The sequence below is a fragment of the Tachysurus fulvidraco genome, chromosome 11 (genome assembly GCF_022655615.1).
Source record: "Tachysurus fulvidraco isolate hzauxx_2018 chromosome 11, HZAU_PFXX_2.0, whole genome shotgun sequence".
NCBI lineage: Eukaryota > Metazoa > Chordata > Actinopteri > Siluriformes > Bagridae > Tachysurus > Tachysurus fulvidraco.
Window position 1 is genome coordinate 12481819 of NC_062528.1, and position 18713 is coordinate 12500531.

Consider the following 18713-nt stretch of genomic DNA (forward strand, 5'->3'; position numbering starts at 1 on the left):
TGGGATTGGTGATTAAAATGTATTTCTTGTCAGTTAAGATCACTTTATATTATAAGAAACTTAAGCAGAAGTGCTGTAATACTGAATATCAGCACGGCAGTGACGTGGCTGTAGGCATAAATGCCACAGGAAATCACAGATAGGATATTCAGTACAGCTTTAATATGATTCTTTAAACAAGAAAATAATTGAGTAGCTGACACTTCAGACACAGGCTGGACACATTTTGTAAAGGATTAAAAAAATTCCCAAAGAAGCCATACGATTGACTGACAGTCTGTAAGAGGTTTGGTAATGGATTCAATGCGAACAAATTACTGTTAGAAAGGGAATGTAGTGTAGTTAGACAAGACACATGTAGGCTAGATTACTGCCAGCCCTGTTGAAGCTAAACATCACTTGAATTGAATGTTTACAGCAATGTGAAGTAGCTTAAAAGGTCTGAACATTCAGGCACACTGCTCTACAATATTAAAAAGTTCCAGGAAAAAATGAGAGACAAAATGCTTAAAAAAAGGTTACAAAAGCTACAAAGACATTTCTAATGCTATGGAATTCTAGTGAACCACAGTAAGGCCAAATTGGACAGTGGTTAAAAAAAATAAAATAAAAAACATCAGATAAGATTAATGTTCATCAGTACATAAACTGAGCAAAAATAGTATTCATAGGAAAGTTGCAAAGTGTTAAACTTGCCTTGATAAACCAAACCTATTGGTATGACGTTCTGTGGACCAATGAGCTCAAAAGTGGAACTCTTTGGAAGACATGGATGCTATTACATCTGGCTTAAGCTGACACAGTATTCTATAATAACAACATCATACCAACAAACACGGTGGTGCTAGTTTGATGGTTTGGGGATACTTAGCTGCCTTGGGGCATGGACAGATAGCCATAGTTGTCAGGACCATGAATTCTCCTCTCTAAAGCGTGATGGGGAATTTTCAATCATCAATCCAGTCTAAAGCTCAAGAACAGCTGGGTTGTGCAGTAATATAATGATCTGAAGGAACAAGCAAGTCCCTCGATGAATGCCTGAGAAAAACCCCATTGAGATGCTGTGGCAGGATTTTAAATTGCTTTCATGCTAGAAAGCCCTCCAGTGTGACTGATATAAAGCAATTCTACAAAGTACAGTGGGCCAAAATTCCTCCATGGTGATGTGAAAGACTGATCTGCTCTCTGTCTGAAATATTTATGATACACTATATGGCCAAAAGTATGTGGACAGACTTACTATCACAATCATAGGTGCTTGTTGTACATTCCTTTCTACTATGGGCATTAATAAAAGTTGGTGCCAAATATTTGATGCAATAACAAACTCCACTCTTTCCACTAGAGTTTGAAGCATCTGTCCGTTCAGCCAAAAGGGCATTAGTGATGTTGGACACTGATGCTGGACAAGAAGGTCTACTATGCAGTCACCGTTCCGATTAATCTGTGTTAGTGCTTCCACGACATCATCAGCAAACCATGTGTTTATGGGCCTCTCTATATGCATATGCCTAGAACCGGTTTGGGTTTGGCTCATTAGATCCAGTGAAAGGAAATTGTTATGCTACAGCATAAAAAAATATTAACACAATTGTGTGGTTCCAATTTGTGGCGTTTTGTGAAGACACACATATGACTGCGAAAATCAAGTGCCCACATGCCCTGAGTCACATGACTATAGGTGTTGCACAACCTTTTTTTCCCCCAATAAATTAAATGATCATTTTATGCGTATTTGTTGTCTTTTATTACATTGTTATGAGCCCTGAGGGCCTTTTAATATGACAAATATGCTAAAGTAGTTTCCAAGTAATTTGCAAGTGAAGTTGGTGCATGTGTGACTGTGTATGAGTCGGTCCATTAGGGGTCACTAAAAGTCATAGACTTGACTAATTCTAAGCATATCAACTGGTGTGAGTCTCAGATGACCTGGGAGCAAAAGTCATGTATACAAATTATTCTTAAAAATGAGGGAAGTCTTGTTGACTGACATGTAAAGTGTCATGTAATCCTTGCTAATCTGGGACCATTTATAACTTTTAAATGTCTGTCTATTTGATCTCTATAAATGCAAATTTAAATAATAGAAACTGAATTAATAAGCAGTTAATAAACAATTTATTAAACATTGTTAATGCTGAACTGCTAAAGCATTTACAAAATTCCCTGTCTCAAATTGGGATTTTGTCTCCTCAGGGGACATACAAACAAGACATCAGTACAGTCTTTTGTACTCAATAAAATGTTCACCCTTCCATAAGAAATGATATTATTAGGCTATTTTGCATGGATGTAAAATTACTGTTTGGCACTTTGTGGAAGATAATGTGTCTTACTTGGCCTGATGGGGTGATGTACTGCTGTGAGATATTGTTGGGCCCCATGCAGCAGGCCAAAATGGAAGCCTTAGGGGGGTTTTAAGAAGTGTATTGACTGCTGGCAGCACCTTAAAGTCCATCCAGAGCTTCCAATAACTCATATTCTTTACAGTGCTTTTTGAAAAAAACAAAAACAAAACACTTTGACAAGGCTTCCCTGTCTGCGCTGTCTCTGCAGGTTTCTACATTCTCAGTTCAGTTAGCAAAAACTCATTTGACATTGATAGGACTGAACATAGAAGTGTCTGGTTCTATTTTCTAAATCCGCCCTGCTTTAATGAACTCTTCACCTATTTTAGATGTTGGCTAGTCTGTTTCTCCTCCCTCCTCTCTCCCTCCCTGTGCTCCATTCTCTCATCTTGTTGAGGATTAACCTAGTAGCAGAGGCAGATTGGAAAGAGAAGCTTTGAATGTGGTACGTTTTCGTGTATATATGTTTCTTTGCTTAAGAGTTTCTTGCACTGTGAACATTGAGGAGAAAGCTCATATAGTTTTTTGCAACTAGATTTTTTGCAGATCCTAAGAGCACCTATTAAGTTTAGCTCTGACATCACCAACCACACAATCCCTTGGCTACAGTCTTAATACAATGACATGGTAATCACCAAGATAGCCCGTCTATGACGTCTAGAATGTTTGATCAGTGTGCTGAAGCCTAGAAAGGACGCTTTCTGGAACGAGCCATGATGCAACCTTTTTTGTGTGCTTGTGTGTAAATCAGAGAAAGAGTTTCAGAGTGAGTTGATATTCCTCTCCAGTGTGGTCTTGAAGGGATGCTGAAAGCACCATGAAGTGATTTATCATGGACTCTGGGTTTCTCAGGTAGGGTAAATGTCTCTCTTGGATCTATCTTGAACTTTATATATATATTTTTTTTTATTTGGAAACATACTGTTAGTCTATATAGGTCTAAAGAACTATACAGAAAAAAGTCTATCATACAAAAAACTATCAGTAATAATTTTACACTTAGCACCAAGGATGGGAGATAAAAAGAATAAAATCTACAGGTTAAGTCAGAGTTATGAAGAGGCAGGAGTTTAAGCAAGAACAAGAAGAGCGAGAGACTAGGTGAAAGGAACAGATTAAAGAAATTACCTCTCCGTCTCTCTGCCTTTCTCTCTGTCTCTCTTTCTCATTTTTGAGAGGACTCTCCTCCTTCATGTTTCCTTCTCTTTTCTTGATCCCTCGTGTCTTTGATCTGTACCCCCTACCCCGTAGACAGACGCTGCAAAACACAACAACATGTTTCAAAGGTCAGAGTTTGTTGGTAATGCCAACAAATGTCTCTGGCGTGTGGAGCAATCACAATCGTTGGCATAATGCCCTGTTACTGCACATTTCATTCATGCCTCTTCTAAACTAACAGAACACTTTTTTTTACTCCATACTATAATTGGCTATAACCCAAATACGATTAAAAGGCTGTGTTCTATTGTTGTTATATAGTTGATAGTGTTATATAGTTGTTGATGAAATTATAAAAATGAAATACATCTATTTGATCTTTTTCTATGTTCTTAACAGGATTGCCAAAACACCATAACATAAAATATCTCTCCTCTATGAAGGGGAAACACTGTGTGCCCAGGAGTCTATGGTGTGGGAGTTCATTACTGTTCTCTTTTGTATGGTTGTAGATAGCGATCAGTGCCGTGAGGCTGCTAGCTGAAAAACAATGTGGTGACAGGTTTTGTCTGCATCATATTATATATGTAACCTCCTCCCAAACTGACAACAGTGATTTTAAAAAGAGAAAAGGGAAAATAATGGAAAATAATTTAAAATTATTTTGTTTCCTTATTTCTGGGTGTGTTAGTAAGTTTGCGGGGTGTTAACTTCCTTACTGATAAAACATCATTTATTCTTGCTGACGTTCTCTCCCCTCTTTAAGAATACAGATAATGCTTGTTATTCACATGTGTAAAAATCTCATGAATACAATTGATATCTATCATATATTGAGGTTTGTGCAGGCTTTGGCTGTTTCCTTTTCTATTTTTTTTCTTTCCTTTTCTTTCTAAATGAAGTCTCGTTACATTTACGGCATTTGGCAGACACCCTTATCCAGAGTGACTTACAACTGAGCAACTGAGGGTTAAGGGCCTTGCTCAGGGGCCCAGCAGTGGCAGCTTGGTGGACTTGGGGTTCGAACCCATGACCTTCCGATCAGTAGCCCAACACCTTAACCACTGAGCTACCACATCCCCATTCAGTTATTCAGCTCAGTGTTGATAGAAGTTGCTCTGATTGTATAATGGACATGAAGTAATGATTTGCAATTTGAACATTTACACTGCAAATGTTTTCCATGCAGGAACCAGTAGTAAGAAAGACAATATATATTGTCAGAATTTATTCGTACATCATGTATATTCCTCATCACATAATTTGAACAAATATATCAAAATAATTTACAGTGTATTATTAATCTGAATTTTATCTAGATGCGCAGATATTAGCAAATTAAAAGAATTGTATTAATTATTCTTTCAATTAGAGATGAACAAATGGTCACCTCCTTGAAATCTCTGTCTTAACCCTGAAACCAATATAGGATGGAGGGAATAATAAAAGAAAAATCTCAGTAGGATTATTTGAATCTGGGTCAGCCTTGATTTAAAACATGCCAGAATAACAGATGGGAATTCATGTACTTTGCCCTGAAATTCCTAAATTTTTTGGTGTGGATTTAAGCAAGTAATTCTTTTTTATAAATATTATCACAGTATGTATTTCATAATCCGACATCATATTTTAAGGAGGCCCCATTCTGGAAATTCCTGAAATCCCTGTTACACATGTGAACTTTCCATAAAAGGATTTTATATGCTAGTTTTGAAATTCTGGTTATTAGTGTTCTAGAGTTTATTGTAACAGTTTTGGAAAGGATGTTGACTCACTTTGGTTTCATTTTTGTAATCACAGTTACAGTAGTCATATGTAACTCATACTAGGAAAATGAAGATATGGATCAGTGTCCTGTGGCTGTGACTTCATTATAAATAGCGAACTATGGAAAGGAAGTAAAAGGAGAGTCCAGAGTACATCACCTGAACACACACTGCAACATTTACACAACAGGCCTGGAGACAAGAGTGAAAGACTGAGAGATCAATAAGGCTGGAGACCACAGTAAATGTGTGTATAAGGAAAGGAGAGAGAGAGAGAGAAAGAGAGAGAGAGCGTCTGTGTGTATGTGCGTGCGTGTGCGTGTGTGTGTGTGTGTGTGTGTGTGTGTGTGTGTGTGTATGCAGGAGTGTTAGGGAGGTGTGTCTTACACACTTGGCTCCCAGGGTCGGTGAGCACCAGCCCAGCGCACACAGACCCCCACAGAACCGCTCCACTGCTGCACGGTAGGATTGTACTTCACATACTGTGTACAGAAACGTGTTTGCAAAAAAAAAAAAACAACAACTGGGTGACAGGTTATATTTTGCGTGTGCTTGCATGCTGTGTGTCGTAGGATACGGCTTGATATGCTGTCTGAACTAAAATTACTGATGGATATGCTTGTGGTAACTTTGTGCAAAGTGATTATGAATGTTAGAATTTTGAATAGTTAACTTTTGCAGACAAATATGAAGAACTTTATAGATTATAAGTGTAGGTTATTGTAATGCTATTAGCATGCTTATTTAATACATGTGTAATATTTTGTGTTCTCTATATTCCACCATGACTTACATTTATGGCAAAGAAGTAATTACACTAACAAATCTTCTGCTGGTGCTTATTTTTAAATATGTGGACAATTTAGTTTACGTTTCTTTATAGCCGATTACCTGAATGATTTGGATCAATTCTTTTCTTTTCTTTCCTTTTTTTAAATGCAATCTTCGATTCCAGTGCCTCAGGGTATTAAATGTTTGTTAACTAATGATAAAATGACCTTAATTATAGCTGACATCAGTAGCCAGAATAAGGTCCAACTGGATCTATTAAAGTAAATTAAGATTGAATGTATGAGGATGAAATGAGGACTGTTCCATTATCCGAGGTCAAATCAGTTGGGACAATCTCAGATTAAACAAATTTTTAATGCTGGAACTATTAGAAAAGTGTTTCTTATTTATTTCTCTCAGGTTGATATGTGTAAACAATTTTAGTCATATTTTAGTCACAGGTCAAGCCTTTTTCCAGCTTGTAGGAGAGAATTTTTCGTTTTGTGCTGTTTCTTTTTAAACATCAGCTAAAGCTTCTCAGTTAAATGAATTGAGTAGACCTAGTGTTTTAATGTGCTGCTCTGGGACTTTGAGATGTTCAGGAAAATCTTATTTAATACATTTAACCATAATAATTGTAGCCGTGTGTGAAATTCAAACTTTGTACCGATTGTTCCTGTGTAACACTTTCCACCTTCACCACAATGGATATGAGCATTAAAAAATAATTAATAGGAAATTTAGGTGGATATGTTTTAGTTGTACACAATTAATCATTAGGAATAGCTAATAAAAATAAAAATGTAGAGCTGAAGGAACAATGGAAACCTGCTTCCACTGGAAACTTTATAAATTGCATGTGTGGGCAAATTGCTGTGCCAAATGGTTTAGACATTTTAAAAGGGTATTCTGTTTTAAGAGGATATTGTTGAAAGTTGATAGTATCATTATGGTTATTTTAATTAATTTATTTTTATTATTTCTGGCAAAGAAAGTGAAAGATCAGGGCACTACACAACTACATTCCCTCATACAGAAAAAATAAGAAATTAAGTATTAAATATTAAATTAAGAGCAGGCAAATGTGTATTCATTACTCCATTGTTACTTTGCAAAAACCGCTTTATCTGAGTATTGAGAATTTCATTTCTATAACTATATTAAATGTGTGGACTCAGAGATAGAAACATGTATTTATTTTAATTTGTAATGCTTACATTGCCTTGACCCTTGGGGCATTGCAATTTGTTTTTTCACTTTCATTTGATTTCCTATTATTATAAATTATTCATTTTTTGCTGTAAAAACAGCAGGAGAGCATCGATGTCATTCCTTTAAAGTTTATTTGTCCAGCATAATTTCAGCTGAGCTAGGCGTATTTCACAACGTCTTTTCTCAAGTTTTCGTTTCCTAATTTCTCCGATGGTGTAAGTGTTTGTTTCATATAAAGGCGAAGACTTTTTAAATGTCTCACATGTTAATTTCTTTAACACTAACAAAGTCAAAGACGAAACTAAAATAAATAAATGTATTCTGGCTGTAATTCTGTGCAGGCTTGTGCAAATTTTCTCCTGTGTTCTTTTTATTTATTTATTTTTATAGTTTTTAACCCAATGTAGCAAGCTCTGTTTGGATCTGCATTGTTCATTTTAGATAGTATTTATTTGGACGCACAGCAGTCAAATAAGTATTTTCTATGTTACCAGTGTAAGCATTTAAAAAAGTAAAAAAAACTTTCTGAAGTGCCCCATAAAATTCTATTCTCTTTTTTTGCAGCAGGGCTTTATTGAAGCTTGTAAAAGTGGACTAAACAATCAGGTCTGTTGCTGTTATCTGTCCATTCTACTGATCTGCAAGTTGATCTTTTCTTCTCTGTCGTCTTGAGTCCCCTCATGGGCGCCATATCAGCCAGTGCTAGAAAACTTTCAGCAGAGGGACTCACAACATCTCAGCCTTGACTATGGAGATGAAACAGACAGTGATGATGAACCCAGAGGACCAAGACGAAAAGGACAAATCTGAAGAGAATGGCAGGCTGGTAGATGGCAGCATTGCTGAGAAAGAGCAGAAACCAGTCTCAGGGCCCACACAGGTGTCAAACGGGTACCCCAGTACATCAGGGGAAGGCACCGGGGATGTAGGGGACAGGACAAATTCTCCTGGGGGATTCAGGACTCTTGTGGTCCAGCAGACCAGTCTGGATCCTCCCAGGGAGACATGGAGCAAGAAGGTAGATTTCCTCCTGTCTGTCATCGGCTACGCAGTGGACTTGGGCAACGTGTGGCGCTTCCCATACATCTGCTACCAGAACGGAGGGGGTAAGTTTATGGGCAGAGGACAGAGAAAGCATTTACACCACCTGACAGTAAGCAGTCATGATTTCACACATGACATTCTGCCTGGAGTCCGAATGATGCCAAGAGCAACTTTACAGTCACAACAACTTGTCAAAAAGATTTGTATTTCTTTTCTGAAACATGATCGATTAGGTTCTGTGTGCATTAGAGAGAACAAATAGAACAGTGTCTTATTTTATAGGGAACTCTGCTGTCCTTTCTCCTCTTTATACTCGACTGCTCACGTTCTCTCTCTAAACAGGATTCAGCCTCTTGCTTTTGAATTTGAAATAATAAAATCTTTGTAATTTCCTGTTCTACCATGCAAGATGGAAGGGCGAGCGAGAGATAGAGCAGCTAGGGACACACTCTCTACTACCAACACTAATTGTGGCTTTCATGAGAGGGTCTTCAATCTCTTATTGTTTAATAACCTGCTTCGCAGCTACTAAATCAACTGCTATCTTTGCACTCATGTCAAAAGCACACAAATAAAGCTTTAATCAAACAGGGAGGCTTGTCTAAACTGGTGCTGCCTTTCTCTACCACTCTTTACTTTTGGCAGGGTGAAACATACGTAGAATTCATTTTTTTGTTTTTCAGAAACCATTTCTTCATTGGTGTTTTTTTAATCACCCTTTGATATGAATGAAGGTGATGAAAGTTTATGGTTTTCTTTAGTTTCAGAGAATACAAGCATTTACGGTATCACATGTTGAAACCTGTTGCCAAACTCCTAAACACTGAAGTGTCATTCTTATCTGTCCAGGTGCTTTTCTGTTTCCCTACCTGCTGATGGCAGTGTTTGGCGGGGTTCCTCTCTTCTACATGGAGCTGGCACTTGGGCAGTTCCACCGCAGTGGCTGCATATCCATCTGGAAACATATTTGCCCCATCTTCAAGGGTAAGAAGATCTCACTTCTGATAGACATGTCCAAATCATATTGGTTTGTAATATATTCTTGTGTATTCAACACACTAGATATTGATATCAAAAGCACTTTATAATATCATTCTTGTGCATAGATGTTTGAGCTGGCATTTAAGGTTCCTTTTCATGTAGAATTCTGCCCAACAGGATAAGTACAATTTTTCTAGTACAATATAAGAATAATTTCATACAACTCGATAAAAAGGATAAGGATTAGCTTGATATGTAAATTTTATATCAGTATGGCACTACTTTCATGACTAAAAAAGTAAAGTCGCACCAGATTGTTAGAAGGAAGGTATGGGAGCGACAAGACTGATAATGCAGTGTTTCCCAATTTCTCTCCAGTGCCTGTGTGCCACTTTGTTGATAGCTCTTGTACTCTCTGTTATGGAAATTGTCACATTTCCATTGCAAAATGCCACCTTCTATAGATCTTCAGTTTTATGGAAATGTGCTAAATGTCATCAGCCCTTCTCTTTCTGAAGCGGAAGATTCTTGAAGCAGAGTGAAGCAGATGAACTTCTTATACTACGTCTCTTCTGTAGGTATTGGCTTTGCCATCTGCATTATTGCTCTCTACATTGCCTTCTACTACAACACCATCATGGCTTGGGCTCTGTATTACCTGTTGTCCTCCTTCAACACTACACTACCATGGACAACATGCAAAAACCCCTGGAACACGGTCAACTGCAAGCAGTATATGTCTACCGACAGCAACGTCACCTGGACCTATGATTCCACCTCACCTGCCGAGGAGTTCTATACGTAAGTGCATGTAAGTGCCAGGAGCCTTCAGAGGAGGCCAGAAAGTGAGCGAGGGAGGGATAGCATGAAAGAAAAAGAAAAAAAACAATTCCTCAGTCACAGCAGAATGTTTCTGATAGATTATAAGGATGTAGTCATGGAGGAGACAAACATATGAGCAGCCCCCAACATTAGAAGAGCATTTATTAACGTCTTCTGCAGAGCTAAACCAGTTTTGCCTGGTTAGCTTCACTTTTGTCTGATGCTTTAGGGGAGATTTGCTAGAGGTTTAACCTACTACAGACTGGATGTGAACAAGCTTTTCTTGCAATATCAGCAGGAATTTCCTGTTTTCCTTATAAATGTGTTTCCCTTTGACCTTGAATAGTGAGATCTTACTCACCCCCCTTCTCCTAGCAATCCTAATGTTCAGTTTTCACTGTTTTATGATTCTGCTATTAACAATGTCCCTGTGTCCCCTCACCAATGTATACAGCTACTTCTCTCTCTCTCTCTCTCTCTCTCTCTCTCTCTCTCTCTCTCTCTCTCTCTCTCTCTCACTCTGTATATTTATCCACTTATCTCTCTTAATGTCTTAGGCGGAAGGTGCTGCAGGTGCACCTGTCCCCAGGTCTTCATCAACTGGGTGCAGTTAGTTGGCAGCTGGCCCTCTGTCTTCTCTTCATTTTCATCATCGTCTACTTCAGCATCTGGAAGGGGGTAAAGACCTCTGGCAAGGTATGAAGAAAGAAAATAAATAGATTTAAACCTTAACTCATGGGGCTTGTAAGTTTGCACCCTTATCACTGGAAGCCTTCTTGATCGGGTGCCCAATAAGACAGGAGGACCCAAAACTCGTATGATAACTAGCTAACTTACTTGTGTTTTCTCTGGTAGGTAGTATGGGTTACAGCAACTCTTCCATATGTTGTGCTGTTGATCCTTCTGGTGCGAGGTGCTACTCTGCCCGGAGCATGGAGAGGTGTTGTCTTCTACCTCAAGCCTAACTGGGAGAAGCTCCTGAGCACTACAGTGAGAATAATAAATATACTAAAATCAAGCTTGATCAATAGCATTACTTTTTATATTGTGGTTTTATATTTAATGTTGTCTTTACCTTTTACATGATAAACTTTCTTTCCTTCTTTTTGTTAGGTTTGGATTGATGCAGCAGCACAGATCTTCTTCTCTCTGGGTCCAGGTTTTGGTGTACTCCTGGCCTTTGCCAGCTACAATCCCTTTCACAACAACTGTTACAAGTACAAGGCTATATGATTTCAAATGTTAAACATCTGATCTTATCTGTGCTTGATTGTTACTCTAAGCCCAGCTCTAATCTGCCATTCTGTCAATATTAAAATATTGTTTCAGTTACAGTAGTGCAAAACAAGTAATTTGACTATTATAATATTAAATAGTAAGAGATTATTTGCATACCATTTACCTTTGTAATGTAACAATAATTTACAATTAATTTGAATTAACTCTTTAAATAAGTAAAAAGACAGAATTCTGTAAATAGCTTCTCTTTTTGTCTCAGGGATGCTTTGGTGACGAGCACAGTTAACTGTCTGACCAGCTTCTTGTCAGGCTTTGTGATCTTCACTGTACTGGGCTACATGGCTGAGATGCGGAAGGAGGGGGTGGAGACGGTAGCAAAGGATGCTGGTGAGAACCAGCGTTATTTGTACCAATACCTGAAATATAAAAACACAACATTGTTTCATTACATAGTCATGTAAAATGGATCTAACTTTTACTTTCTACTTTTAAAACATGCTGAAGATATATGTTGAATGTTGAGATACATGTGTTAAGAGTACACAGAAACTTATTGATGCTGCATTTTCTACTCATGTTCTTCATCAAACCCGCATTTTGTTTTAGGTCCCAGTCTACTGTTCATCGTCTATGCCGAGGCCATCGCCAACATGCCGGCAAGCACTTTCCTTGCCATTATCTTCTTCCTCATGATCATCATGCTGGGATTAGATAGCACGGTCAGTCTCTCTGTGCCACTAGTTAATTGGCCTACCTTTTTCAACCCATCTTGATAATAGCATGTGGAGCTCTAAGCAGATTTTTACTAAGCATTTAGCTTATCAGCTAAGAGCAGAGCATTTTGGCTGACACAATATTGTCTTTCAATTGTTGTACTTATGCTGTTGGTCACTCTGCTGTCCCTGGTTTGCCCTTCTAAATGCCTCTTTCCTAAAGAATCATATTAAACCACTCATACAGTTTCTGTGGTAAACAGCCACAAAGGATGACAGCATGTGGTTATCACGATGCACTAATAAGATTATCGGTGGGTCTGGTCTTTGTTCCTACTCAACGCTTGGCTTTGTCAGAATGCACTGAGCTTTGTGTGTGTTTGTTACGGTTATAGTTAATGCCAGAGTCTGCGTTGTGTAACAAGTGTTACCTACTTTATTAGCACGATTTATGTCTCCACCTACAGTTTGCTGGGCTGGAAGGAGTGATCACCGCCATGTTGGATGAGTTTCCCCACCTGTTGGCCCGCAGGAGAGAATGGTTTGTGCTTGGTCTGGTGTGTGTCTGCTACCTGGGAGCTTTGTCCACTCTTACTTATGTGAGTCCTCTCACATTGCACTGTTCATGGAACTTACATCGAGAATGTATTCTGGGAAACATAACATATTACAAAGTATTTATTATTGTTATTTCATTATAAATGTATGTGTGTGGAAATAAGTGCTGTTACCAGTGTGATGTTAATATAGGGAGGGGCATTTGTGGTGAAACTCTTTGAAGAATATGCAACAGGCCCTGCTGTCATCACTGTAGTCTTCCTTGAAGTCATTGCTGTTTCCTGGTTTTATGGTAACTACCGGAACTTTAACACAGTTATCTATTAAATGTTTTGTGGTTGTGTAGTATATTATGTGGCTTCACTTTGTGTCTATGTGTGTTGAGGGACGACGCGTTTCTGCAATGACGTGCAGTTGATGCTTGGCTTCAGACCTGGTCTGTTCTGGAGGGTGTGTTGGGTAGCTATCTGCCCCTGCTTCCTACTGGTCAGTCCAGCCACAAGTGCAACAATCCTAAAACACACTCACCTGACCTTATTTTTCTCACTGAGATTTAGCATATTTTCACACTCATATATTGAAAATTCAGATCTATTCAATCCAGGACTTTTTGGGGGGAGATGATTATCATCACAACTGGGGTAAACAGGAGAGAATTAAGTACCGTTTATTGTTCTTGTTACCGTTTATTTAAGTAGCTGGTTATTTGTATTTATTGACACAAAGGTTCAGATAAAGCTTTCTATTCAAAGCAACTCACTTTTATACAACACTGATTTACAGGTTTACACTCTATATATTCAGTAGGCATTATATCTAATCTGCAGACCACAATATATGACATATATTTCTTGTCATTGTTGAAGCTAAAACAGGAAATTACTTGACAAGTTCCAACAAGCATGCTATTCAAAACCCTGCCCTATGTGGTACAGTCTGCACCTGAGTTCATCTGGTTTCAGAGATTTATTCCATAATTTCACATCACACTCAAAAACTTAATGTAGTCTGTAAGAAACAGTCAAATCTGGATTTAAACAGCATCAGGTTTAAAAAAAATCAAGTACCCTTATATGTAATAGAAAAAAAACAACAGATGGTGCTTACTAATATTAGATTTTTTTAAGACATAGAGGTATGGCCATCTTAGCTGACCTCAGATCTCATCTTTAAGAGGTCTTTTACACTGAAATAGTTCAGAATTCATTAAATAATAATGAAGTCATGTTGATTTAAATTATTGTATTATTTAATTGCGTATTTTTAAGTATAAGGAGCAACTTGAGCCAAAACAGTAGATGTCCTAATTGTCCCATACCTCAGTGAACATACCACTAAACTTCCCATTTAACAGGAAGCTTACTGTTCCCTGTGTTATTTGTTTATAGTTCATCATTGGAAGTTTCCTGGCCTTCCCTCCTGAGGTGAAGCTGTTTGACTATCTGTACCCTTTCTGGACCACTGTACTGGGCTACTGCATTGGTGTCTCCTCTTTCATTTGCGTGCCTTCCTACATGGTCTACCACCTGCTCACCACCAAAGGGACCTTCAAACAGGTGCGGCAAAAGCAGAAAAAACAACACCCTAACATATCTGTCATTAGACATGCGACAAAGAGAAGATGCAGGTAAATTAAATAAACACACTTTATAAGATGTGACTCACATTATCCATTCGGTCTACGTGAGACGTGATGAGAGATGTGAGCACGGTCCAGATGCCGCTGCCGTCCTGCTACTCGTCCGGCTGCTTTTGATGGAGCTGTCAGCCAGGACGGGTGTTGTGTGTTTGCATTCACCTTAAATACACAATGCTGCTGAAAGGGTACGTCAGATAGGATGTGTGGTTAGCCTATGAGCTGTTACCTGGTTCTAAACACAGACGTCCTTGGTGTAAGCGAGGTCAGTTAGGGGCAATGAATTTCCAAAATACTTGCCTTTTTTATCTGGTCCAGATGTATTATATTCACACTGCATTAAATTAAGTAAATGAAATTTTATTGATGAATATCTAGGGCACCGCAGTTGCTTAGATCCAAATCATAATGCACTGTAAGGCAGCATTTCAGACACAGCAGTAGCTTACACCCACACTAACTAATTACTGTTGCAGTAATAGCTCCAAATTATGATTAATATATTGGAGTGAGCTGCTTGACTGGTCGCATCATCTCTCAGGGTAAGAGGTAGATATACAGCAAGACTCTTTTCTGTTCTGGCACCAAGGTGGTGGATTGAACTTTCCCTAGATGTCCGAATAGCTGAGTCACTGGCTATCTTTAAAGTTTTAGTTGATGGTATTCTTGTGTAACCTATTGAACCAGTGTTAATGTATTCATTGATAAAGTCTTCAAAGCACTTTTGTACGTCTCTCTGGATATGGGCTTCCTCTAAATGCCGTACCTGTAAACGTAAATAAATCTGTTTAGAGATAAAGCTAAAGAAAATGAGAACTGTAATTTACATCCTTTAGATACATCCTTTTTCCTTGAAGGAAAAAAACTAAACATCTACATTTTTCAGTTTGTGTTGTAATGCTTTTCCTACTATATAGCAAACTAAATGTTAATTTAATAAAAATAAATAAATAAAGACAAACATCTAAAGAGGTAGCTATAGGTTAAACTGCAGGTTTAGAGGTACATCCCTGTTGCTCATCACATCAACCCGCTCAAATAATAATGATGGCTTACAAGTTTCCATTAACCTCAGCACCCAGCAAACAATTCTAAAGTCTATAACTATGGTTTTATAGCTGCTTTTAATCAGTTTCTTCTTTGACTCATTTATTAAGCCCTCCTTTGGATGGCTGAGGATGACTTTGGGCTAAAAATAAAACAGAGAACGTAGTTGCAATGACTTCTTTTCTTCTAACTCTAATGAAATAATGGAGTTTAACAGCGAGAGCTGTTTTGCATTTAATGTACCACAGGCACCGTTAATCAGGGCTCACAGAATATTCATTTAGCCGTTTTGTTAATAATGATTTACCAGACTGAGAAAGCACAATGCAGCTGTCATCAGCCCGTATGCAGGGTGGGGATGGGGGGGTGGTTAGTTCTTGGAGACACTCCCGGTTTTCTCCTGAAATTCCAACAGCAGAGAAGCTAAGCTGAGCTCAGTGGGAGAAAACACTTAGAGCACTGACAGCTCTGTCAGAGCATTACAATATATTTATTGGAAGACTATAGAACTCTAGATAAAGTATCAGTTGGTTCTGTTTATCAGTTTGTTGTGGTGGTAGAAACACATTTACTTATTATAAATTGACAAGGAACCTTAAATATCAGATTTCTAATATCTTTAAAAATATTTCTAACCCCGTAACCCTTTTTTTAAATGATTTAGTGTATTGCCATCCAATATGTTAATTTAGGTTATTAATTCTGGGATGGAGATGATCAGTGCCCAAACCAGAAGGAAGCAACTCACCACTAAGAGTAGTTTAAGCAGGGGGTATGAGGTGGACTGGGGTGTGCAGAAGGCTTATTAGTGTTTTCTTTTTTTTAATCATATTATATTATTATTGTAAAAATACTCTAGAACATCCTAAACTACTCATTAGAATTGTCTGGGTGGCATCAGTTATGATGTCCAGGTGTCCTAGGTACATTTAATGACTTGCATAAATCAAATAAGTTGATTAGCTTTAAGTTTTCTGGATGTTTTCAGATTTTTTTCATCTCATTTCTTGCATGCGCTCTTCTCCTCCATCAGCGTCTGATGAAGAGCATCACTCCTGAGCCTGCAAACATTGAAGGCCTGCACAGAGATATCATCATCACCAACGCTGTGTGAGTGGAGACCCTTCGCCCTCTGCTGGACATGTAGCACAAGTGGGGATTTCACCCTTCCTTCATATCCCAGATCTGCCAAAGGTGTCTCCATCCAGAACATGTGATAGTTGGACTCTAAGATCCAGCAATCCAGCTGCTCTATTTCCCACCATTGCTAAATGTGGCAGCGTTCAATGTACATGTGAGATAGCACCTGCCATAAAGATATATCTATTGGGTATTCAAGTCAGGTGTCTGGTAGCACAAATGTCTTTTTGGTTTTCGTTACCATTTTGTGATCTTTGTTTCAAACAAATGTACTAGAACTACTAAAGAAATCACTAAAGAGCAGTATACATAGTATACCCATGTTTTACTCTATTTAGCATTTTCATATAACAGCCCCAACTAACAGTTTTATTTTGTATGCATTTGACATTTCAGGTAACTTTCAAATTTATGCGTGTTTCTGAAGCCAAATATTATTAGACATGACTTTTATTACAGGTAAATTTACATCACAGCTCCTCGTGCTTCGGGTTTGTTTTGTTAGACAGGTGTGTGTATGTATGAAAAATGTACTAGTGGTCATGCCGCTTTGGATGAACATGGAGAGTGTCGCCACTCACAGCTGTAAGTTTTATCAAAACCACAAAATACTCATAATGTGACTGCAACATTCTACATGTAACAAAAATTTATTTGGGACCTTTTGTGGAATTGCGTTAATGTAATGTGTCTTTTTCTGCCTAGCTCATGAAACTGCACACCAACAGCCAACACACTGACTCATTATTTTCCATGTTATATGTGAATAACAAGGTAGCAGAAACCAAATACTAGCGTGCTTGTTACAAATGGTTCAGCTAAATCCTAAAGACATGGGGGAAAAACTAGCAATGTATGAAAGTGCAAGTATGTACCTGTCTGTTTTGTGAGTGTTGTTGTCTGTGTTCCAGTCATGTGACAACCTGTCAACCTCTTTAGGAGGACATATACGGGTGTGTGATATTTGTTCGTTTTCAAAGTGTGTGTGAGCTTTAAGTAAATGTAGAAAAGCCAAAAGCCATGGTTCGATCTGTTCGTGTGTGCGCGCATGCATGCAGACATGAATGTATACTATGTACTTAGTGTGTGCCTCAAAATAGTGCTGCCTCTTCCACCTCCCTATCTTGTTTCTGTCTTTACAGTTTACTCTGTATCAAAGTAGAATCTCCTGTACTTTATCAGTGTATGTCTACATGACTGTTATATGAATACATAAAGAATAAAGATATATATATGAGAATTATATATGAATTATTAGAGGAATAAAAGTATATGTATTAATAATGATTGTGCTTTATTTATCTAGCTTTCTTGTATAAGGTGCATGATGTGATATTTTTGCCATATAATAATGCTTGAAGACATTTTCACAATATGTATTATTTTATGAGGGTTGTTGTTTCAGGGAGCATTTCCTTGCCACTGTTTATTAGAGATCGATATCTATACAGATTTCTATCTATAGGTTCTGAATGGAAAGGGTAACCCTCTGTTGACAGGTACAAATGGAAATAGCATTTACATTGATGTTTCACAAACAAAAATTAACACATCATATAGTTTTCTGCTTTCTTCACCATGGCCATGTTTAACTCGCTTAACTAGGTAGGAATGGGTGTACAAATGGGAGCTTGCAATGGTCTAGAGTCCCAGCCAGGTTGTATTCCAACCTCACACCCAGAGTTCCTGGGATAGCCTCGGGATGCACCATGAACCTGGCCAGGATAAAGCAGTTACTGAAGTTACTGATCTGTTTATAAATAAATTCATTAACAAGGAAAAAGTTACACATTTAATTAGTTTCTTGTTACTGTGACTATTAAATTTATTTATTTTATTTTTTTTATAAAAGCCCTCTCTTAATAATTAGTATTATTTTGGAAAATAATATTAAGCTTTATCCTAATATGGCTGTCACATGTCATAGCCCTAATTATTCATATTCTCTTAAACGTTGTTATAGATTTTTAATTGCATATTAGTGGTTTATGTAAAAATATATATAAAGGTTTTACAAGCAAATAACAAATAAACAAATTCCAGCTCCAAGGAAACTCCAATCTAAACCTTTGGTGTGACTCATTTCTTAACATTTATACAACATCTGTTCTATTTATTTGGCAGAATTTCTTAAAGAGGTGCTAAGAAAAAGACAATTTTGCTTGCTGTTTTCAGCAGTAAAACAAGAAATGAATTATGAGGTATTTCCTAATGAACTCTCTAAATTAGGGTGTGCAATTCATTCAAATTTTATTAGTCAATGTAACCATTAGCTCAC

General features: G+C 37.8%; 1 protein-coding gene across 4 annotated transcripts; it reads left to right on the forward strand.

The window, feature by feature from the left end:
* Positions 1-3081: 3081 nt before the first annotated feature.
* On the forward strand, positions 3082-17719 carry slc6a4a (solute carrier family 6 member 4a). Of its 4 annotated transcripts, none has more exons than XM_027145206.2 (15): positions 3082-3200; positions 5307-5734; positions 7820-8361; positions 9149-9283; positions 9859-10081; positions 10660-10798; positions 10958-11092; positions 11216-11319; positions 11601-11728; positions 11948-12060; positions 12522-12653; positions 12805-12904; positions 12998-13098; positions 14001-14168; positions 16329-17719. In XM_027145206.2, exons 3-15 carry the CDS (start codon positions 8004-8006, stop codon positions 16407-16409), a joined length of 1917 nt encoding a protein of 638 aa, XP_027001007.1. In that variant the 5' UTR covers positions 3082-3200; positions 5307-5734; positions 7820-8003; the 3' UTR covers positions 16410-17719. The 4 variants fall into 4 exon arrangements, with proteins under 4 accessions (XP_027001007.1, XP_027001041.1, XP_027001055.1 ...); XM_047820330.1 differs by having other exon boundaries at positions 3100-3200; positions 7823-8361; XM_027145240.2 differs by lacking the exon at positions 5307-5734.
* Positions 17720-18713: the final 994 nt, after the last annotated feature.